Source organism: Canis lupus, chromosome 27 (assembly GCF_011100685.1).
Source record: "Canis lupus familiaris isolate Mischka breed German Shepherd chromosome 27, alternate assembly UU_Cfam_GSD_1.0, whole genome shotgun sequence".
In the NCBI taxonomy this organism is placed as follows: Eukaryota; Metazoa; Chordata; class Mammalia; order Carnivora; family Canidae; genus Canis; species Canis lupus.
The window spans coordinates 24500655-24525788 of NC_049248.1; the positions used below are offsets into that span (position 1 = coordinate 24500655).

Sequence of the window (25134 nt, forward strand, 5' to 3'; positions counted from 1 at the left end):
CCTGGTGCATGGAGCCTGCTTCTCCCTCTGCCTCTGTCTCTGCCTCTCTCTTTCTCTCTGTGCCTATCATAAAAAAAAATAAAAAATAAAAAATAAACCATCTACTTCTGAAATAGTAATTTCTCCTATTGGATATTTTAGTTCTAGAATTTCTTTTTGATAATTCAATAAGAATAAACCAAAAATATTTAGTTTCCAGTTCTTTTTTTTTTTTAAGATTTTATTTTTTAATTCTTATTTATTTATGATAGTCACAGAGAGAGAGAGAGAGAGAGAGAGAGAGAGAGAGGCAGAGACACAGGCAGAGGGAGAAGCAGGCTCCATGCACCGGGAGCCCGACGTGGGATTCGATCCCGGGTCTCCAGGATCGCGCCCTGGGCCAAAGGCAGGCGCCAAACCGCTGTGCCACCCAGGGATCCCTAGTTTCCAGTTCTATCTTGTCATTTAATTCCTTGAATATTTAGTCATTGTTATTTTATCCCTGACATATAACCATAATATCTGCACCTCAAGACCTGTTTTTAGTCTATTTGTAATCTTAGTTTTTAGTTAACTTTTATCATTTGTATGCTTTGTTATTTTTTACTTAGTGTCTAGAATTACAGATTAAGAACTGCAGAGATAATTTGAGACTTTGTATAGCATTTTGTCAATACATAGAGGATTTACTTTATCTACTGGCAGCCATTTAAATTGAGAGTAAATCACTTTAATCAAACGAAGATGTGAAATGACTGTTTCAGCTCCAATTAGGATGTTCTATTTTTTTTAAAGATTTTTTTTTATTCATGAAAGACACAGAGAGAGGCAGAGACATGGCAGAGGGAGAAGCAGGTTTCCTACAGGGAGCCCAGTGTGGGACTCAATCCCAGGACCCCAGGATCATGACCTAAGCCAAAGGCAGATGCTCAACTGCTGAGCCACTCAGTCATCCCTAGGATGTTCTATTTTTTTTTTTTTAATTTTTTTTTTTATTATTTATTTATGATAGGCACACAGTGAGAGAGAGAGGCAGAGACACAGGCAGAGGGAGAAGCAGGCTCCATGCACCGGGAGCCCGACGTGGGATTCGATCCCGGGTCTCCAGGATCGCGCCCTGGGCCAAAGGCAGGCGCTAAACCGCTGCGCCACCCAGGGATCCCGGATGTTCTATTTTGAATATAACCTTACTATTGGGTGACTCTTTGAAGTTCCAACTGAAAACCTGGGTTGTTTATCAGTGACTCCCTTTCTTGATAGGACCTAAATCCCAATTTTTATTCACCAGGTCCTATGAAACTGTCAATATATTATTAAGTTCTCAGCTTCTTAGCTGCTTCTTTCAAATTAACAACTGAGGAGAAAAGTGGCTCCAAATGTCAGCCATCACTTCTAGAAGAATTGTGAGAATAGAGGATGTAAACATCCATGAAATCTCAATATGCACTACCAAACTGCTTTCAAAATAGTGGTTTCACTTCATACTCCCATTGCATTGTATGAGATTGCCAGTTTTGCAAAGGTTTACTTGTAAGTAATTTACATACATATTCTTTTCTTTTGCATTACTATTATGGTTCTTACTAAACTGTGGATATAGCATTTTACTCTTCTTTGAAATCCCTAGAATTCCTCTATGTCATCCTTAGCCTACTGTTATTAAATTCTCTATGAGATGTTGTGATTTCTTAACAAGATACCTTTTTGTTTGTCAGACTTGCTTTTTTGCTTAGGAGATGAGCACTATTTTGAATTCTGCTTTAAAAAGGTAAGACCCTAGAGTAGTTGTTATCCTTTTGTTATCATACATGTAATGGAATATGTAGAGTTGCTCTTCAAAAATCTTTCATTATTTAAGTGAAGTGTTTATTTATTGATCTTAAATTTTTATTTTATGCACATAAGAATAAATTAGCTCATCTGAAAGCAAAAATAACATCATCTATATCCGAGTGAGTCATTTCATTTGCCGTTCTTTTGATATAAGGCCAAAAGTTTAGGAAAATATTTCATACAATACATAGAAATTCACAGAGGCAGGGCTGTTAAGCTACTATCACAAAGACTTTTAGTTATCTTTTTCTCTTTCCAATAAGCCTTCCCATTTTTCTTTAGTAGAAAAGTGACCTGAGACCTCTACTTATAAGTCATTATTTGATGAGAGTGGAGAGTGATGTACCAGTCATTTTGTCAAGAGTCTTTGTATGGGACTGATTTGTAAAGAGACTGAAGAGACATATGGCTATGTAACTTTAAAAAAAAAAAACAGTGACTTTTCATTATTTAAGTCCTGATTTATCTAGTTCTTGGGTTTCTCTTGATAGCTTCGTGCTACTTATCTGTCTTTAGGTTTCTACAACTTTAAAGTTTGCTAAAATTACTTTAGAGTTTTAGTCCTTCCAATATACACCTACCTAACATTCTCTATACAGATTGACATCTTTGTGTATAGCTGTGGGGGTCTGGCAAAGGGGTGAGCATTTAGAACTTCCTAAGTTTTTAAAAGGCAAACTTGATTCAATTCATTGGTATTACAAGAGAAAATCCCTCAGACTGAAAGTTTTGATAAAAGACCCTTAATGTAATAAAGAGTTAAGTTAGTAGATCATCATGTTTTAAAATATCTGAGAGAGGATGCCTGGGTGGCTTAGTGGTTAAGCATCTGCCTTCGGCTCAAGGCATGATTCCTGCATGGAGCCTGCTTCTCCCTCTGCCTATGTCTCTGCCTCTCTCTCTCTCTGTGTCTTTCATGAATAAATATATAAAATCTTTAAAAAAATCTGAGGGAAGAATAAATAGATTGGATCATCATCCTTGGGCATATGAATAGATTGGTAATATCATAAGCTATTTGACCAAAAGTATTCATGTAGTTATCATAATTTTGGTGATACCCATCTCAGTCTACAGCTTACTACAATCTTGATTCTAGATTTATAGAATGCAGAATTGCCTGGTGGGTAGAGAAGAAGAATGGGAAGAATGGGTGGAAAGGCAGCCTTAATATAGTTTGGTCACTCCTGAGGCATCTAGAACTGATCTGGAAGCTAATATATGGTCTTAGATATAGGGAAGAAGATCATGCATAGCTAGTGAAAATTCTAATAATGTCTCCATCTTGTTTCTTGTTTGCCTACTAAATTTTTCCTCCTGGTGAAAGATATTAAGCATTCATAAGATGATAAATGATAGTAGGGAAGAAACAACATATTTTACTGAAACAATCAAATTGAGAATTGGCTTCTGTTTCTAGCTAAGATAGAATAACAGAAATTGTATTTGACCACCCACCTGAAAGAACTAAAAATCTGGAAAGATTATATGAAACAATGTTTTTCAAGATATTGGCCACTGGCCACTGAAGAATAGTGATCTCTGAAAGACAGAAAATAAATAAAGTAAGCCTTAAAACTTTCCCAGATTACTGCCTTGAGAGAGTTTCCAGGCTCTGACACAGAGAGCTGGAGCCAGGTAGAGCCTGGTGGATTCTCTCGCTTGAGGAGATGGAGCTGAGAACCTGGAGAGACCCAGGTGGCAAGAGGTCACAGGCAGAGGACCAGAGAGGAGATTGCTGCATAAAGAGAAATTCTGGAGATTTTTCAGAAGATTCCTTGTAAGTATTCAGCAGAGGATGATTAGCACATGTATTCCAATAAACTCTCTAAGACTGGATAACAAGACACTTGAAAGGATTAGGGAGAACAGCACTCAGAACACCCACAGGATGAGGAAAAGTGGATGTTCCCATCAGTCAGACTGCAAAATGTCACAATTCGTGGAGCACGGGGTACAGTACTTGGAAGAATCTTGCCTCAATACTAAGGATTAATTTGCCATGGACTAGACATTGCTCTGCTGCCACCTAACAAATTTTAAAAGCAAGTCCCAAAAGGTTCAAACTATTTCTAAGCAACTTAATTTCATTCCAGAACAAAGCTCAGGAATATTTATAAATACAAAGATATGCCAGCATTTGAATAATATAAAAATGACAATTTCTGGCGTCTAATAAAAATTACCAGGCAGAAAAATAAATTGGATAATACAACTCATAATAAGAAGAAAAATCAATAAATCGAAATTGACCCAGAATGGACAAAGATGTCAGAAATAGTAGAAAAGGAAAAGTCCTTGTAGCTATATTCTGTATATACAAAATCTAGACAAAAGCTTGAACATGATCGAGACATGGCTGAAGTAAAAATACACTACATGGGATTAACAACATTAGTCATTGTAGATAAAAACATTAGTGAATTTGAAGGCATAGCAATAGATATTATTCAAAATGAGACACACAAAGAACAGAGCATTAATGAATTGTGGGACATCTTCAATTGACCTAGTAAATGTGTAATTGGAGTCTCTAAAGGAAAAGAGTGAGGAATAAAATATATTAAGAAATAATAGCTTAAAATTTTCTGTAATTTTAAAATTGTAAGTTTATAAATTTGCAAATCAAAGAAGTTCTGCAAAGTCCAAGCATATAATTCCTGAAGAAAGTTTTACGCCAAGGCACATCATAATCAAATCTCCCAAAAGCGGCAAGAAAAACGATTAATCACATACAAGGAAACTACTACCATAACACTATAGGTGTGTGGGGTAAAAGTGTAGAATTTTTGTATTGAATTGAACTGAAGTAATTATGAAATTAAAATAGAAAGAGCTACAAGAAGATTTATATAAGCATTATGATAACCACAAAACCCCTATAAACTACAGAAATTTATCAAATAACAAAACAATAAGAGAGGAAACAGGAACAAAGGAACTACAAAAACAAAGCAATTAACAAAATGGCAATAGTAAGTTTTTATCTATTGATAGTGATTTTAAATGTAAATAGGTTAAATTCTCTAATCAAAAGGCATAAAGTGGCTGAATAGATTTAAAAAACTCCAATATCCAGCAATGTACTGTTTACAAGAGACTCACTTTAGACATACTTAAATTGAAAGAAAAGAGATGGAAAATGATATTTCATGCAAATGCTAACCAAAATAAAGCAGAGGTAGCTATACTTATATTAGACAAAATGACTTTAAGTAACAAACTTTTATTAAAGACAAAGAGGTAATTATATAATGATAGAAGGGCCAATTCAACAGGTAGACATAATAATTGTAAATATTTATGCACCCAACATCAGAGCACCTAAATATATAAAACAAATATTGACAGAGGTAAAGGAAAAAATGACAACAATACAATAATATGAAACTTTATGACTATACTTTAAATAACAGACAGAATATTGAGGGTAGAAAATCAATAAGGAAACAGCTGACTTGAACAACTCAATAGACCAAATGGATATGTCTGTTATATAGCCACTCGATGGTGGCATTCTTCTCAAGCACACACAGAACATTCTCCAAGATCGATCACACATTAGGTCACAAAACAAGGCAATTTAAGATTAAAATCATTCCAAGTATCTTCTCAATCTACAGTGGAATGAAACTAGAAATCAATAACAGAAAAGAGGAAAATTCATGAACACATGGAAGCTAACAATGCATTGTTGTATCACCTTTGGGTAAAAGAGGAAATAAAAAGGGAATTTAAAAAATAACTGAGATGAATGAAAACAAAAATACAACTTACTCAAACTTATGGGGGCACAGCAAAAGCAGTATAGGAGGGAAATTTATAACATTAAATACCTATATTAAAAAAGAATAAAAATCTCAATTAAAATGCCTAATTTTACAATTCAAGGAAGTATAAAAATGAGAACAAACTAGCCCTAAAATAGAAAAAAATATATAATAAAGATTAGAGCAGGAACAAACAAATAGAGAATAGAAGAACAATATAAAATTTAATGAAACTAAAAGTTTTTAAAAATATAAACTAAATTGACAAACCCTTAGCTAGACTAAAGAAAAAAAGAAGGTTCAAATGAAAAATGTCAGAAATGAAAGAGGTAACAATTACAATTGATGATACAGAGATAAAAAAAGGACTATAATGGACTATTATGGACAAATATGCAAATAATTGGATAACCTAGAAGAAATGGACAAATTCCTGGAAACATACAAAGGCTACAAAGACTGAACCAAGAAGAAATAGGAAGTCTGAACAGACCAGTAACAAACAAGGAGTTTGAATCAATAATCAAGAACATTCCAACAACAACAATGAACACTTGGGACCAGATGGCTTCAAGGATGAGTTCTTTGAAACCTTTAAAAAAGAACTAATACAAATCCTTCTTAAAATCTTCCAGAAAATAGAAAATGAGAGAACCCTTCCAAACTCATTTTATGAGGCCAGCATTAGTCTGACTCCTAGGGCAGAAAAGACAAAACAAGACAAAACAAAAGCCACAAGAAAATAGGCCAGTATGCCTCAAGAACGTATTTGCAAAAAACCTCAATAAAATACTAGCAAATCAATTCAACAGCATACTATAAGGATCATACACCATGACCAAGTGGGATTTATGTCTGGGATGGAAGGAGGTTCAACATATGAGAAATCAATGTGACATATCCCATTAACACAATGAGAGACAAAAACCACATGATTGCATTTTCTTTATCAGATGCAGAAAAAGCATTTGACAAAATTCATATTCTTTCATGTTAAAACTCTAAACAAAATAGGTAAAGAAGAAACATACCTCAGTATAATAAACACCATATATGAAAAATCCACAGGTAACATAATAATCAATGGGGAAAAACTGAAAGCTTTTCCAGGATCCAGAACAAGGTAAGGATGTTTATTCTCACTATTGCTATTCAATGTAGTCCTGGAAGCCCAAGCCAGAACAATCAGGAAAGGAAAAAAGTGCTTAAATCAGAAGAGAAGTAAATAATTGCTATTTGCAGACGACATGATCATATATGTAGGAAATCCTAAAGACATCACAAAAAGCTGTTAGAATAAATTAATTTATTAAAATTGTACACTACAGAATCAATATACAAAAATCAGTGGAATTTCTGTACACTAATAATAAACTGACCAAAACAGATATTAACAATCCCACTTATATTAGCAATAAAAAGAATAAAATATCCACACACTTAACCAAAGAAGTGAAAGACTTGCGCATTGAAATTATTGTACACTACAATATCGAAAACTTGTACACTATAAAATATTGATGAAGGAAATTTAAAAGGCCAAATAAGTGGCAAGACAATCCATGTGCATGAATTGGAAGAACTAACATTGATAAAATTCTCATACTACCCAAAGCAATCTACAGACTCAATGTAATCTCTATCAAAATACCAATGACTTTTTTTTTTACAGAGGTTGAAAAAACAATCTCAAAATTCATATGGAACCACAAATATCCCAAATAGACAAAGTAATCTTGAGCAAGAAGAACAAAGCTGAAGGTATCCCACTTCCTTAAATAATATCAAGAGCGAAAGTAATTAAAACAGTATGGTCAATGGAAGATTACTCAGCCATTAGAAACGACCAATACCCACCATTTGTTTTGACGGGGATGGAACTTGAGGGTGTTATGCTGAGTGAAGTAAGTCCATCAGAGAAGGACAACATTATATGGTTTCACTCATACGGGGAATATAAAAAATAGTGAAAGAGATTATAGGGGAAAGGAGAGAAAATGAGTGGGAAAAATCAGAGAGGGTGACAGAACATGACAGACTCCTAACTCTGGGAAATGAACAAAGGGTAGTGGAAGGGGAGGTGGGTGGGGGGATGGGTGACTGGGTGACTGGCACTGTGGGGGGCACTTGATGGGATGAGCACTGGGTGTTATACTATATGTTAGCAAATCGAACTCCAATAAAAATATATTAAAAAACCAGTATGGTACTGGCATAAAAATAGACATATAGACCAATGGAACAGACTAGAAAACCCCTAAACAAACCCATACATAAAAATTATGGTCAACTGATGAAGATCAGAACAAGAATGGCCAAACCACACTTATGGAAAGAGTAATAGTGAATATTGGAAGAGTGACATCCACATGTAAAAGAATGAAATTGGACCCTTATGTCACAGCATATACAAAAATTAACTCAAAATGGGATAAGGCTTAAATACAAGACTCAAAACCATTAAACTCATAGGAAAGAAAGAGGGAAAAATCGTCTTGATATTGGTCTTTTTTTTTTTAATTTTTATTTATTTATGATAGTCACAGAGAGAGAGAGAGAGAGGCAGAGACACAGGCAGAGGGAGAAGCAGGCTCCATGCACCGGGAGCCCGATGTGGGATTTGATCCCGGGTCTCCAGGATAGCGCCCTGGGCCAAAGGCAGGCGCCAAACCGCTGCGCCACCCAGGGATCCCTTGATATTGGTCTTGATAATTTCTTAGATATGACACCAAAAGCACAAGCAACAAAAGAATATATAAATAGGGAGTTTCCATTAAACTAAAAAGCTTCTGCAGAGCAAAAGAAATGCTTAGCAAAATGAAAAGGCAATATATAGAATAAGAAAAATATTTGCAAACTATATATCTGATGAGGGTTAATAGCCAAAATATAAGGAATTCATACATCTCAACAACACAAAAGCAAATAACCTGATTAAAAAATGGGCAAAGTACTTCAATAGAAACTTTTAAAAAGAAATTCAAATGTTTAATAGGCATGTGAAAAGGTGCTCAACATCACAAATTGCCAGAGAAATGAAATAAAAATCATAATGAAATATTACCTCATACTTGTTAGAGTGGCTATTATCAAAAAGAAAATTTAAGTGCTGGTGAGGATGTGGATAAAATGGAACCCATGTACTGTTGGTGGGAATATAAATTAATAAGGTCATTATGGAAAACATATGGAGGTTCCTAAAAAATTAAAAAAATAACTACCACATGATCCAGCAATCCCACTTATGGGTATATATCCAAATCAAATGCAATAAAGATTAGGGAGTGGTGTCTGCACTCTCATGTTCATTGCAGTATTATTCATAAAAGTCAAGATATGGAAACAGTCTAAATGTCCTCAATAGGTGAATGGATATAGAAAATGTCACACACACATACACACACACACACATACGCTGAAATATATAAAAAAGTAAAATAAAGGAAATCCTGACTTCAACATGGATTTTGACAACATGGATGTATGACAACATGGGTGGAGTTAGGTTGCTGACCAGTATCAGCAACAAGAAATGTGACAACACTACTAAAAGGATAATAAGGGAATATTATGAATAAGTTTATGATAATAAATCTGACAACTTAGATGAAATAGACAAATTGTTTGAAAGACACAAACTATCCAAGAAGAAATGGATAACTGGAATATCCTGATATCTAGTTTCAAGAAATAAAATTTGTAGGTAAAAACCTTCCCACAAACTCCAGGCCCAGAATGCTTCACTGGTGAAATCTATAAACTATTGAGGAAAAAAGTTGCTTCTACACAAACTCAGGTAGAAAATGAAAGAGGAGGCAATATATTCCAACTCATTCTATATCAAAGCATACAAAGACATTATAGGAGAAGAAAACTACAGATCAATTCTCTTCACAAACATAGATATAAAATTTTGAAATAAAATTTTAGCCAATAAAGTCAATAATATATAAAAAGAATAAGTATTATGATCAAAAGAAGTTTATTTTAAGAGTGTAGGGTTGCTTTAACATTGAGAAAGAAAAACTATATGATCATCTCAGTAGATGTATAAAAAGCATCTGACAAAAATCCAACATTCATCTATAATATTTATTGCCACAATTAAACATTCTGAATCATGATCCTGTTACTCCTTTGTTTGAAACTTTCCCATTGCTTCCCATTGCCCATTATGAGAATAAATTTCCTCAGCTTGGTGTTCAAGGCTCACTGTGATCACCTCCTAACCTTGGCCCCTACCACTCTGTTACAACAATTGATGCACTGCTCAGTGTGGCAATGCTATAAAATGCCTTCTACCTACCTGACCTACCTGATACTACCTTTTTCTGCCTCCTTCACTTTGTTTATGTGCTCCTTTGCTCTAGGCTGGTGCTTCTTAACTTTGTGCATTAGAATTGCCATGTAATTAGAAAAAGTAGTTTGTTCAATTCTATCACTTAGAAATTCTGACTCAAAGAGTCTGGGGTAGAGTCAGGACATTAAAAACTTCTCAGTGGATTCAGTTATGTAGGTATGGTTGAGAACTACTAATCTAGAATGTTCTCATAGACTCCAAATAAGCATACTCAAAATTTACTTATCTTTCCAAGATAATTCTAATTAACAACCCATTCACAAAATCTTCCTAGATCATCCTCTGCTGGGCGAAAGTTCTCTAAATGCTTTGATAATTTATTTGCCTCTCTCAATCTTTGTATCTGTCTGCAGGTCTTTCCTGATCTGAGTAAAAGTTCTTAAAGCGATATTCCCAACTCCTTTTATAAATTTTTGTCCGAAATAAGCCACCATTCTTAACATGGTAGTTAGATATTGAATGAATAATTTGATGAAGTCTTTTTAGATGGTTGAGGGAACATTTAGTTATTCACTACAGTTGAATGGTAATAGTGGTTGATTTTAGGAAATCCGACCTAAGAGGAAAACAGTTTCCTTTATGTCTGACTTTCAAACATAGCTAATAACTTCTTTTAGCCCTCTCATACCCTCTGTCGATATGTGTTTATTTCTAATAATTCACAACTCAATCTGTTGTTAAAGCAACAAGAAAAGTGGGGTTAGGTAAATATATAGGTGAGTCAGCTCTTTATTTTAGCTCCAATGTCACCTTTTTCCTGATGAATTCTTTTTGCCATAGATACCAACAACCATAAAAATGGATCAATGAGTAAGTCCACCTTTTTCTTCCTATCTTGAAGTCAAGAGTCTAGTAGAAAAAAAAATCCATCTGAAAGGGGCAGCCCCAGTGGCTCAGCAGTTTAGCACCACCTTTGGCCCAGGGTGTGATCCTGGAGACTAGGGATAGAGTCCCACGTCGGGCTCCCTGCATGGAGTCTGTTCTCCCTCTGCCTGTGTCTCTGCCTCTCTCTCTCTCTCTCTCTCTCTCTCTCTCTCTCTCTCTCGTATGTGCCTCTCATGAATAAATAAATAAAATCTTTTAAAAAATCCATCTGAATGATGTGCCAATAATAAAAAATAGAGTTGACTTTATCTGCAGGTATTATGTAGTGCTGGTTTCTCTGGCATATTTAAAAAAATGGCATTCTTTGTTTGGTTCTCTAGAAAATTACATTAGTTTCTTATCATTGCTCAGAACATAAAACAGTCATATTTCAATAAACTGCTTAGGGTTTTAGATGAAATCATGGGTGTAACATCAGATTAGAACTTTCCTACCGAAATAAAGTAGCTCCTATCCCAATAGAAGATATTAAATAATTCAAATAGAATATGTACCTGGATCTAGACTGTCCCACTTCTTCAAGAATCATAGAAAAGTGCTTCCAGGCTTTCTCAGCATGGAATGAAGGTGTAAAAAGTTTCTTTGAATCACCAAACAAAGATAGGAAATAATCTTCTCCTTCCCCAGTTACAGGTGTGTCAGGAGCAAAGACTGGCAGAGCCTGTTTCTTTGTCATTATGAAGCTGTTGACTCCTTTCAAAGAAACCAAAGAGGAAAGCAACAGAGAGAAGTAAATAAAAGGACATTAAAAGAACCCAAAGCCGGTATCTTTATCCTTTCTTCTACAAAATTTATTCTTTATACGTTTTACTGTCACTGTCAAACTCAATAAGGATAATTAAAAGCTACAAGCCAAAGTCTATGAAATAACTATCAAGTGACTATTTTTAGTGACACAATTCCTAGAGATTATTTCAGTTATCTTAAATTATCAATAATATCATTAGCATAATGACTATTATTTAACTGATTATTTAGTTGTACTAGATGCATCATAGGTTTTCAAGGAGGTAAAACATGAGTCTTTCAAATTTGGATATGTTACATATAAATACAACTTTATTTCATTTCATATTAACTATCCTCCCCAATTACTATCCATAAATTAAAGCCTCAAATGAAATATTCCAACCAATAACTAGTAATTTTGCCAGGTAAAGACTCAAATTTCCTCTAATCAACTAAAATAGCTTATTAGAAAGATAGAATAATGCTTAATCAGACTTTAGTATCCTCTTGGAAATTGGCTCTTTTAAAATAATCACTACTATGATTTAAATGCAAAATAGTTCTTATAATTTTGCATGGAAAGAAGCAGGCTAGATATATCTAATGATGTGTCTGCAAAGAGAGAGTAACACTACAGAGAGAGACCATGATGAAGTGGATAGAACAATATGTCCTGGATTTGGACAGAACTGCAATTGTATCCCAGCTCTGCCATTTAATAAGCCAAGTGATTTAAACTTTCTAATTCTCCATTTTCCTGAAGATAAAGTAATACTACCTTGTGTAAGGCAATGTGAGGATTGAAGAAAGTGTAGATAACTGTCTAGTACAATGTCTAGTTTTTAACAAGTATTCATAAGTGACAACAATTATTGTATTTCAGGGGCTTTGGCTAATGTGATTCTGTTTCCAAAATCATCAAAGGATTAAGACAATCTAGAGTTCACTTTATATTCTTGTATCTTTAACAAAACCAAAGCAAGGTGAAAAATTGAAAGGAATAAACACATAGTTCCTAAGGCCGACTCCTCAGAGTATTTTGTCTAGAAGAAATGTTTGGAATTAAATTAGTTTATTCCCAGTAACTTGAGTGTTTACTTAATCCTTAAATTCCTTTGGGGAAGGAGATTATATAGTATCCTTTTCAATGGCTCATCTTGAGGGATAAAAAACTTTGTATTCTAAAAAGGAAAGAGATATTAATTTTAGCCCTGGTTATTATGTCACCTAGAGGAAAAGATGGAAAGGAACCAAATGCAACAAGTTTCAGTGGACCCAGGCATCTATCTACAGAACCTGAATCTATAGTAACTGAAGAAGACTATATCCCAGCTCAGCTCTCATCTTGCAAGGGGAAACCACTATTTTTTGTTTTTTCCCTAAGAGCTTGCATAGTTTAATCCAAATATAGGACATATACCATGGTGATACAGGGATAAAGAAAGAAAAATTTCCCTCCCTAGATGTAAAGTTGGCATTTTCATTTTTAAATATATAGATTTTGGTCATTGCAAAAGGTCAGTGTGATCTTAGGAGGTTTCTTTAAAAAGTGCATTTTAGGCATACAAACAATGAAGCATAGGGAATAATGGCAGTAGATAAAAATCCTACATAACACTGTGTGAAAAGTTTAGGAAAATGCCAGAAACAAAATGAAATATAGATAAGCAGCAGCCAGGTTTAAACGTCTACAGAATAACAGAGGAAAATAGAAACATCATGTAGTCACGGGTATGTTTGTGCTACCAGTTTTGAAACTTGCTGACTGGAAATCTAAATACAGACCCCAAATCTAGCCTATTCATTGTGAAAGTACTTACAGAGATATTCATATTCACAACTAATATTTATTAAGTACTTACTATGTGCTAGGTGATTTCCATAAATATCTTATTTAATCCTTAGGCAAGCCCTATGAAGGTGATATTTTAATCCTTATTTTCCACTTGCGGGTAATGGGACTCAGAGATACCTAACCTAATATCTCACAGTGTAGGAAGCAGAAATATAGTCTGGACCTAGGTCCCCTGTTTCCAAGACCATGATTTTTTTCAGTAAACCATGATAACATACCCTAGAAGTTTCCTAATATTGTAAGGAACAAACACACTGTTGACTATTGCTAAATGCATTGTTTACCCTGTTGGCAACTGTCAAAACCTAACTTTTTCCTGTTGTAGTACTGTTTTCATTTTCTTCTCCAAATTCATTATTGTTTTCATATCTCTCCACCATTTTATTACCATTTATTTTGCTTCTTTCTGTTATCTGTCTTTTCCTTGCTTAAACCATAAGTCTACTAATGGCACAAATATACAAGATATTGCCTTAATCTCTCTGGTGTGTTCAGAGGAAGGGGATTAATACTATACATAGAATTTTTATCTAGCAATTCTAGACCATCAAAGCCATCAATCCATGAACCATCATGACAATTCAAGATATTTTAAACATGAGGATGATACATTTGGCCACATCCATTTATAGGACCTGAATATGACTCAGTGTTAGAGTCAATGGTGAGCATAGTCAAGTTACTCTGCATATAACACTAGGAAACCCATGTTATTGGAAGTGATTTTGACTTCTAAACATATAAAGAATCTATTTAACTATGTGCTTTAGAAACAGTCTTAAAAAATTTGGTATATGTTTTGCTTACCCAAGCTGTTTTCTGATCTGGAATGGCCCACCAATGTAGTTCTAGGAGTCTTCTGTCCAGCTGTGGAAACAGTTATTCTACTAAACTGAGGGCTAGACAGATTGTAACTGAGAGGCATTTCATAGGATAATGACCGTGAGAGTGGCAGTGTTGTATCTGAATCTGTTGTCAGAAGAAAATGTACTAAAGATCGCTCTGTCATTAGGAGACTATGTGGGTCTTCTCTTCTGTGTACAAAAATTAGTATAATAAACAAAGTGAGAAAGTAAAAATGAATATATATGAACATAAGAATCATGAACTGTGATTATTACTCAGAGTTCTGCTTTTCAAAGGTATTATGTATCTACCTAAGCATAAGAACATCTTATATAGTTGTAGTTTTAATAATGTAAATAGGACACTTTTGTGTCAAGACATATTTTTATTTAGTTTTTTATCTAAAAATTAGTCTATTGGGGGAAGCTGAGTGGCCCAATCGGTTAAGCCCGCCTTCGGCTCAAGTCATGATATTGGGCTCCCTGCTCAAAGTAAGTGTGCTTCTACCTCTCCCTCTGTGCTCTGTCGTGCTCTCTCAAGTAAATAAATAAAATCTTTAATAAAAACTTAAGTAAATAAAAATCAGTTAATTGCTACTATAGATGATTTTGAAAAGTGCAAAAGTAGAGAGAAGAAAACGAAAGTCACCAAAATGCTACCAACCAAAAATTTTTCCATTTCATTCTAGGCCTTTTAATGTATTTTTTACCTCAAAACTGAGACTCTAGAAACTATTTGTATCCCACTTTTATTACTTATTATATCATATTTTCCTTTCTATTAACTAAAAAAAGGACTATAATTCCTGTTTAATATATCATTGTTTAGCGAACCTTCTCCCTTTAATTCTTGCTGCTTAACTAATTTTCCTATATTTATAAAAATTCTAGAGTTAATGTCTACTTTCAAATATACTCTGAAAATTAATTACTTTGAATACAGTATACATGTGTACATGTATGTATGTGTGTGTAATCATGTGTATATGTATGCTGAGGGGAATACAGAAAAGGGAGAAGACAGACTTAATTTCCAGGTATTATTTTGATAAGTAAATTTTACTATGAACAAAGGTTTTTATTTCTTTTTTAAAAAAATATAAAAGCATTTGTTAACTAGTGTGCTTTTAAGCAAACCCTCTAAACTTACCACACAATTCTTTTACAAGTAAAACAATATTCCTATGGCATGGTTCATGAAAAGGTTTATGACAACTCCATTTTATTAGTCACATTGATATTCGTTCATTCAAAGCAATCTGTGTATATTTGTGTATGAGTGTGTGTGTGTGTGTACAATCTGTGTGTGCTTAATACTTGAATTGTGAACAAAATTGTGGGGTCCAAAATCCTTTGGCTTTTTGAAAAACTGGGTAAGTGGCCAGCTCATGTATCCCCTTACTGGGGGACACTTAGCTATCCTCTGTAAATCAAGAGCTCAGTATCTTGCCTCCACAGATTGTCTCTATTTTGATTCTTTATTTTACAGAGTTCCTGTAAAGTTATTTTAGTAAGTCTTCTGTTTTGTTTTTGTTTTTATTTTCCAAATGTTTCCATAAGGGAGGAAGGGCCTAAAGTTTCCTAATCTGTCAAAGTGACGTCAATCTTAATCTCTTTGTTTACTAAGAGGTATATATAATCATTTTGTTCTACAATTTGTAAGTTCATTCATCAGAAATACTATATCTGGAGAGCTTTGTACTCAAAACCAGACTTCTCTAAATGTACCTCTCAGAGTGTAGATAACTCAGGCAATTTAAAACAAAAACAATTAAATGGCATTGGCTTTGAAAATTGTACTACTAGCCCAGTACAAATTAAGCTTGAGCATTTGCCATTCTGCTGACACCTCAAGCATTCATTTTTGTCAGAAATGCTCTAACCCATGAAGATACACTCTTGAGTAGGATGTGGTGAGTTGTGGGAAGGAGACTAAGAGTTAGATTGTCAAATCACAATATTTTATCTCTGTCCAACCCAAGACAGGATCATATGACACAATTTCTGACGCTGGCTAGCATAAGCAGGAAAAGTACTTTTCTCTTTCAAAGTTCCTTACATCTGGCTTTCATTACAAACTGGCTATGTCTTTTCAGCATGTTCATTTTATAAGCTCCAAAGTTTATTCTTCCTCCAGTAAAACAATAGCATTTCCAAATAATTTAATTCCACTGAATACTCCTAATAAGTCTCTACAAATGTTGTGATTAAAGAAACCTGGCTTAGGGCGACAAAGTGTTCTTATTTTTATAGTTGAATAAGAAGTTTTTAATGGCTGCACACACTTTTGGAAGAGCTAAAACATTTCAGGAAGAGATACACGTGATATAGCCCATTGTCTAAACCTTGCACTCATCATCCTGTTAGACTCCTTTTGGAAGATGAGATATTTGGCCTAGTGCTGAGTTAGCTTGTCCTCATCATATCAAACTTTCCAATCCCCTTCTTAGCATTTTGTTCCCTCTGTAATTGATTAGCATTACACCAGAGGTAGTTATAAAAGTTCAATTCCCAAATTTCAATGTTATTTTGGGAGATGCTACATTGGTAATACTGACAACAATCATTTCTCAGATGACCTCTAAGAACAAATATTTTAAAAATGAACTTGAAATGAACAGTAAACACAGGACATATAGGTGCAAAATAACATTAGCTTTAAATTGGGTATATTCTATACTTGAGGTCATTTAAAAAAAAAACACTGGAAAACCCATGCTAATGCTTTTATTTTTTTTTAATGCTTTTATTGATAGAATAATTTACTGTAGTAGTAAAAATGTAGAGACTTACTTTTTTGTTTTTGTTTTTTTTCTGTTTTGTTTTTCTTTTTCTTTATTGGGGGTGAGGGTAGTGGTAGGTAGTGGTAGTTTTTATCTAGTATCTTCGCAGGGCATTTCCAAAATCAAAATTCTCTAGCAATTCTTTGTTCCCAAGGTTAGTAAAGGAGTTCTAAAGAAATTATCTGCCAATTACCCTAACATGTTAGATATAAGTTCATGTCTTGTATGATAGAGATCTATGCAGGTGAGTTTTTGTATTACTCAAGAGCTGAATTTTAAAAACAGTGGTTGGGGAAATAGTTGTATGTTGTAGTTAATTAATTTTAGAAAATGTGTGGAATCAGTTCTAGTTACAACTACTTCATAAGATGTTTGGAACAAGAGGTCAAGTACTCCATCATTATCCTCTAAATCTCAGATCCTTCTCTCCTCTCATTTGTGCCATTCTTACTGTGCTTGATTCTCCATTTTATCTTCCTGCTCATGGAGTTCACTCTGCAGGGCCACTGAAGTTTTCTGGCTGGCTTGCATGTCTTTCATCTTGGCTAGAAGAAAAGTCTCTTTTCTTTCCTGGGGAAACAAATCATGATACTAGGAATAAATTCAGTTGAAGTTCAAAGAGGATTTTCTTTTTAAGTGATCTTACCCGTTAATCTAACTACCTCAAAGTATCTGCCAGATTTAATAGTCTGTTTCCCAAGCTGGTGCCAGAACCAGGCTTCTAATGTGAATATGTAAGTACTGACATAACCAATACTGGTATTGGCTAAGCATTATGCAAATCAAGGCAAAGGCATGTAGCATTCACTGGAAGCAGCTCATGAGGCAGAGCTGCAACCCAGCAAAGCTATCTTTATGACCATAACCTTCACATTTGGTCAATACTGCCTGTTAGAGCATTGTGAGGTAATGTCGCCATAGTTACAAAGTTCCAGTCTCTGAGCAATTATGTTGATGCTATATCCACTTTGCAGTTTGCAGACACTAAATAGGGTAATATGCTTTTAGGAGAACCATATCTCTCACCAGACAAATTTTGCCACCAAAATATTCAATATCCTATTTTGGATTTCTGAGGGTCAAGGCTAGTATATAAACACTAGGAGCATTAGTCACTGGTTTTAATTGTTTTTTGGTTTCTGTTTTTGTTTTGACAAGTGTTCTTTGAACATATGGAAATGGTCACACAGAAGGATCAGAAAACTTGTGTACTTCTCAGGTAGAAAGAAACCTATTGGTAAAATTAGTGAAATCAAATGAGATCTACATTCTCCTAGTTATGCCAGCAGTATGATTTAGAAGAAATCACTTAGTTCAGATTCTAACCTTGAGTAAAAGATTCACAATGTTTCTGATAATGATGGTATAAGAATAAAATTAACACGGTAAACAGTAAAAAGATATATTAGCAATTATGATTACTGGATGAGCAAATTCATTAAATATTTAAATAAGTATCTATTCTGACCAGGAGCCAGATAGGTACTATGAATAAACAATTCCTGCTTCAAGGAGTAATAATAAAATATCTTCCAATTTAGATTAGGAAATGGCTTCCATCATGAAATGATGAGCAGTATTTAAATACAAAGGACAATGAACAAACTGTTTCAATGAGTCAAAAAGGAAAAGATTTCTTGGGGAGCTTGTGAAATGGTGGCATAGGAGGATCTTAAGCTCACCTCCTCGCACAGATACTCCTAGATTACAGCCATATCAGTGTAACCAACGTAGAAAATGATCTGAAAATTGGCAGAATAGACTCTCTACAGTTAATTGTAGAAAGGAGGCCACATAAAAAAAGTGGTAGAAAGGGCTGAGCCACAGTTGGGAACCCACTGAATATGTGAAACTAACCACAAGCACTGAAGGGATACAAGCACAGAAAAGAGAGGGGAACAGACCCCAACACCAGGCACTCCAGACACTTGGGACCTATACCTGGAAGATGAGTCCCCATAACATTTGGTTTTAAAAATCAGAGATGTTTAACTTTTTGAGTTTTTGCAATCATTAGGGTTTAATACTAGGAACTCTGAAAATCAGTGGGATTAGGGTTTAATACTGGAAACTCTGAAAATCAGTGTGATTAGCTCCAAGAGGGCCAGAGGGTGATAGGAAACAGTCCCTACCCTTAAAGAGACAGTACAGAAATAACCCTGCTAAGATAAGGCATTGAAGCAGCAGTTTGAAAAGCACCTGGGGGTATACAGGGAAGATTTCAGAATGTGTGATAGGGGCAAAAATCTTTAAGAAATTTCTCCAAGAACAAAAGAGCTACTGGGCACCATTCTCCCCATCTATTCCTAGCCTAGATACCCAGGCATCTGCAGCAACTAGCATAGACACTTGCTACTTAGCCCAGGTTTTATCCTGCAAGCAGATGAGCACGTACCTTGCTAACATCTGTGTGCTCTGCCCCCACATTCTCCTGAAGACTGCCCCATTCAACCTGCCTCAATCCTTCCAAAGCCATGCGTGATGCATTTCATTCTGCAAGTTACCCTGATGGTGGCCAACACCACTCCAAAGTGACTCTTGCTCTGGTGAGAGGGGAAGATAATCACACACACCAGTTCCACTATAGCTCTAGCAGTGGGCTAGAGGAAAATATCTGATGTGACTGCTGGCCCTGCCCTTCAACAAAGCCTCACAGGAGGCAGCACAAAGAGAGAGTGCTATAATCGGGGGGTGGGGGTGGTCACTGCAACCCAAACAGACAGACTAGGAGCAGACAGGCCTGATAACAGGTCTCATTCACAAAAACAAAACAAAACAAACAAAAAAACCCACTCAGGAGAAAGTGCAGAACAGTGCCTTCCAGGAGGTGTGGCCACAGTTCTGGAAAACAGGCTGAGGGCAAGTATCTGGTTTGACCTAACTACAACCCCAAAGTCACCCCAGACTGATCCCATAATAGCACAGAGGCCAAACTCTGCCCACAAGAAGGACAGCTATGCAGTTGACTGGATTGAAGGCAAATGTGGCTCAACCACAGTAATGTGCATGCAACACACATAGGAGACATCTCTGAAGGGCCAGGTTCTGGTGAACATGGGACATTGCACTATAGGGCACAACAGGATCATTTTTTCATAAGTCCACTACTTTCAAGATCAGGAGATGTAGCTGACTTTCCTAATACATAGAAACAAACACAGGGAGTTAGACAAAAATGAGACAGAAGAATACATCCCAAGTGAAATATCAGGACAAAAACACAACAAAATGATTTGGAGATGAGTAATGTACCTCACAAAGATTTCAGAGTAATGGTCATAAAGATACTAACTGGATGTGAGAAGAATGGAGGATATCAGTGAGACCTTCAACAAAGAGATAGAAAATACAAAAAAGAACCAATCAGTGATGAAGAACTCAATTGCTGAAATTAAAAATAGACAATCAATGGTAGATCAAAGAAAGCAGAAAAATGAATCAGTAAACTGGAAGACAGAATAATGGAAAGCAAAGAAACTGAACAATAAAAAGAAAAAAGTATAATAAAAAATAAGAATAGGTCAAGGAAACTCAGTGACATCATTAAGCATAGTAACATTTGCATTAAAGGGATTCCAGAAAAAGAAAATAAAGGAGGGCAGAACATTTATTTAAGGAAATAACAGCTGAAAATAGAGGAAGAAAATAGACAACCAGATCTAAAAGGCACAGAGTCCCCTCAACCCAAGGAAGTCCACACCAAGACAGATAATATTCACAATGGCAAAAAACAATGGTAAAGAGAGAAAATTAAAGGCACCAAAAGAAAAGAAAACAGTTACATATAAGGGAAACCCCATAAAGCTATCTGCTGATTTTTCAACAGAAATTTTGTAAACCAGAGGTATGGTATGATATGTTCAAAGTGCTGAAAGGAAAAAACTTGCAACCAAAAGTCCTCTATCCAACAATGCTATGGTTCAGAATAGAAGGAGAGATCAAGTTTTCTCAAACAAACAAAATTTAAAGGAGTTAATCACCACTCTATCAGCCATATAAGAAATGCTAAAGGGAATTCTTTGAGTGGAAAGAAATGGTCATAATCAGAAATAAGAAAAGGAAAAAGAAAAAATTTCACAGGTGTATGCAAAGATACTAAAAGTAGTGATTAGTTACTTATAAAACCAGTATAGTTAAATGACAAAAACAGTAAAGTCATATCTGTAAAAATCAGTCAAGGACTAAACAAAATAAAAGGATGTAAGGTATCACATCATATACATAAAATGTGGGAGGAAAGAATAAAAATTTAGTGCTTTTAGAATGGGTTCAAACTTAAGCAACCATCATCCTAATATAGATGCACAAGATGTTCTATATAAACCTAGTGATAATCACAAATAGAAAACTATATCTGCAAAGAAGAAAAGAAAGGAATCCATGTATTATCACTAAAGAAAGCAATCAAACCAAAAGGGAAAACAATAAGAGAAGAAAAGGAGAAAGAAGAACAAAAACAACCATAAAATAAGTAACAAAACAGCAATAACAACATACCTATCAATAATTATTTGAATGTAAATGGACTAAATGCTCACATCAAGACATAGGATGACTGAATGGATAAAAACGCAAGCCCCACCTATATGCTGCCTATGAGACTCACTTCTAGCCTAAAGATGCATGATAATAGAAAGTGAAGGAACGGAAAAACAATTATCATTCAAAGAAGTGAAAAAATTATCACTGTTTCAGAAGTGAAAACAAAAACAAACAAACAAAAACAAGTAGAATTGAAAAGAAAGCTGTGGTAAGAACACTTATATTGAACTTTAAAACAAAGACTGTAACAAGAGACAAAGGTAGACAAAATTATCTACCTAATGATAAAAGGAACAATCTAACAAGAATATATAACAATGACAAGTATTTATGCACCCAACATGAGAGCCCCCAAGTATATAAGCACTTATTAACAGACATAAAGGAAGTAATCTGTAGTAATATAGTAATAGTAAAGAATTTTAACACCCCACTTACATCATGGATAGATCATCCAGACAGAAAAATCAACAAGGAAACAGTGGCTTTGAATAACTCATTTGATCAGATAGATTTAGCAGACATATTCAGAATATTTCATCCAACAACAGCATAATACACATTTTTTTCAAGTGCATATGGAATATTTTTTAAGACATACCACATATTGAGGCACAAAACAAGTCTCAAAAATTAAAAAAGGCTCATGTCATATCATGCATCTTTTCTGATCATAATGGTATAAAACTAGAAATCTAACACACATACACACTCACAAATCTGGAAGAACACATATACATAGAGACTAAATAACATGGTACTAGACTATGAATGGGTCAACCAAGAAATCAAAGAGGAAATAAAAATACATGGAGACAAATGAAAATGAAAACATAGTGGTCCGCAATCTTTGGGGTGCAGTAAAAGCTACTCTAATAAGGAAATTTATAGCAATACAAGCCTACCTCAGGAAACAAGAAAAATCTCAAACAATCTAATCTTACACCCAAAGGAGATAGAAGAAGGACAAAGAGGCTCAAAACCAATAGAAGGAAGAAAATAATAAAGATTAGAGTAGAAATAAATGAAATAGAGACTAAAAAACCAAAAGAACAAATCAACAAAACCAGGATCTGGTTCTTTGAAAAGATCAACAAAATTGATGAACATTTAGCCAGACTCATCAGAAAAGAAAAAAGAGATGACTTAAATAAAATCATAAATGAAAGGAGAGGAATAAAATTGATGCTACAGAAATACAATGAATTATAAAAGTATATTATGAAAAATTATATACCAACAATTTGGACGATTTAGAAGAAATGGATAAATTTCTAGAAACATACAGCTTCCCAAAACTGAATCAGGAAGAAATAGAAATATGAATAGATTAATTTCTAGCAATGAAATTAAGTCATGAATCAAAAGCTCCCAACAACAGCAGTCCATGACCAGATGGCTTCACAGGTGAATTTTACCAAACATTTAAAGAAGAATTAATACCTATTCTTTTCAAATCTATTCCAAAAAATAAAAGAGGAAAGATAGCTTTCAAATTCATTCTATGAGGCCAGCATTACCCTGATACCAAAACCAGATAAAGACACCAAAGAAGAGAAAAAACTACAGTTCAGTATCTGTGAAGAACATAGATGTAAAGATCCTCAACATATTTAGCACAGTGAATCCAACAATGCATTGAAACAGTTTTTCACTACACATGGAATTTATTTCAGGGATTCAAGTGTTGTCTAATATTCACAAATCAATCAACATGATACATCACATTAACAAAAAAAGGGATAAAAAGTATACAATCATCTCAATAAATGTAGAAAAAGCATTTGATAAAGTACAACATCCATTCATGATTCAAATCTTCAACTTATACAACTCAACACCAAAAACCACAAGTAGTCCAATGAAAAATGGGCAGAATACGCAAAGACATTTCTCCAAAGACACACAGAGCACTGACAGACACATGAAAAGATGCTCAAAATCATTAATCATCAGGGAAATGCAAATCAAAACCACAATGCAGTATCATCTTACACCTGTCAAACTGGCTAAAATAAAAAACACAAGAAACAACAAGTATTGGCAAGGGTGTAGGGAAAAAGGAATTCTTGTGCACTGTTAGTAAGAATGCAAATTGGTGCAGCAACTGTGGAAAACGGTATGGGGTTTCCTTAAAAAATTAAAAATATATTTACCTCTAGCTATTTAACTCCCCAAAACAAAAGCTTTAATTTGAAAAGATATATGCAGCCTCTTGCTTACTGGAGCATTTTTTCTTATAATAGCCAAGATACGGAAGCAACCCAAGTTCCATCAATAGGTAAATGGATAAAGAAGAGGTGGTATGTGCGTACATATATAATGGAATATTACTCAGCCATAAAAAATAATGAAAGCTTACTATTTGCAACAACAACATGAATGGATCTAGAGGATATAATGTTAAGTGAAATAAGTCAGAGAAAGACAAGTACCATACAATTTCACCCATATGTGGAATTTAAGAAACAAAACAAGAAAGAAAAAAAATAAGGGAAAAAACAAACAAACAAAAAAAAAACCCAGAATCTTAAATATGGAGAACAAACTGGTACTTGTCAGAGGGCAGAATGGGTGATATAGGTGAAGGGGATTAAGAATACTCTTATCATGATGAACACTGAGTAATGTATAGAATTTTTGAAACACTATATTGTACACTAAATGTAAGCTAATATAACACTGCATATTAATTTTACTTGAATTTTAAAAATTTATAAAACAAAAGACAAGAAATATACTACACATGAAGCGAGTAAGCTAGAGGAAGATAAACATTTGACTGTATTTTCTCTATTTTAGAGAGGGAGCATAATTACTTATTAGGATTGTGGGTCAATTATGTAAACATACCATAAAGAGATTTATAAACTTATACTTACGCTTAGAAAATAAGTAAAAATGAATTTATTATTTCTTGCCACTCTCCCGGTTTCCCTACCTGTCTGGATGGTTTCCTAGCTGTTAAAATTTTCTGTATTTGAACTATATATAATACCATGAAGTCATTATGACCTCATTTATTTTATCAGAGAGTTTATTCACATTTTCCAACAGAGTGTGGAGAAACAAAATTCCATCAACTGAGAAAAACTTTGAAAAGCTTTAAAGTTGTGAATGTTCTAACAGTCATTCCCCATATAGGGTTTTCCTTATTTCTTTTCCCAAATTATAGCATATATGCAACTAAAACCAATTTCCTCTTTTTTAGCTGCTCGGACTAAGTCAGTTTTCAGTAGGAGATAGAGTGAACCACTGAGGGCATTTTGTAAATGTGAATGGACAATCATAGTAGTCACAACAATTTGGTGGGGTGTTCCTGGTATTGAGCAGAGAGGAGCCAGAGAAGCTAGGCTTTCTGAAATGTGGCAAATAATCTTCCCATATACTACATAATTTGCCAGACATTCATACATTGAAAAATAGTTTATAATTATCTGAGTGCAAAGCCTAATTCCTTGTTACATATAAATATATATTTTACACACTTCAAATATATACCAAAACTTCCAGGAAGTACTATTTATTGTTTACATTGAGGAAAGAGGGTATG

General features: G+C 34.4%; 1 protein-coding gene across 7 annotated transcripts in view; it reads right to left on the reverse strand.

The window, feature by feature from the left end:
* Nucleotides 1–17924, reverse strand: part of LMNTD1 (lamin tail domain containing 1) — a 50144-nt gene extending 32220 nt beyond the window's left edge. Inside the window, exons 1-4 of one of the 7 annotated variants that reach the window (XM_038577109.1) lie at nt 17702–17924; nt 17491–17609; nt 14219–14278; nt 11322–11520 (exon numbers count right to left, since the gene is read on the reverse strand). In XM_038577109.1, the coding sequence (XP_038433037.1) occupies nt 11322–11520; nt 14219–14278; nt 17491–17524 (293 nt within the window). In that variant the 5' untranslated portion in view covers nt 17525–17609; nt 17702–17924. The other 6 variants (XM_038577105.1, XM_038577110.1, XM_038577106.1 and 3 more) reach the window with 6 other exon arrangements.
* Nucleotides 17925–25134: the final 7210 nt, after the last annotated feature.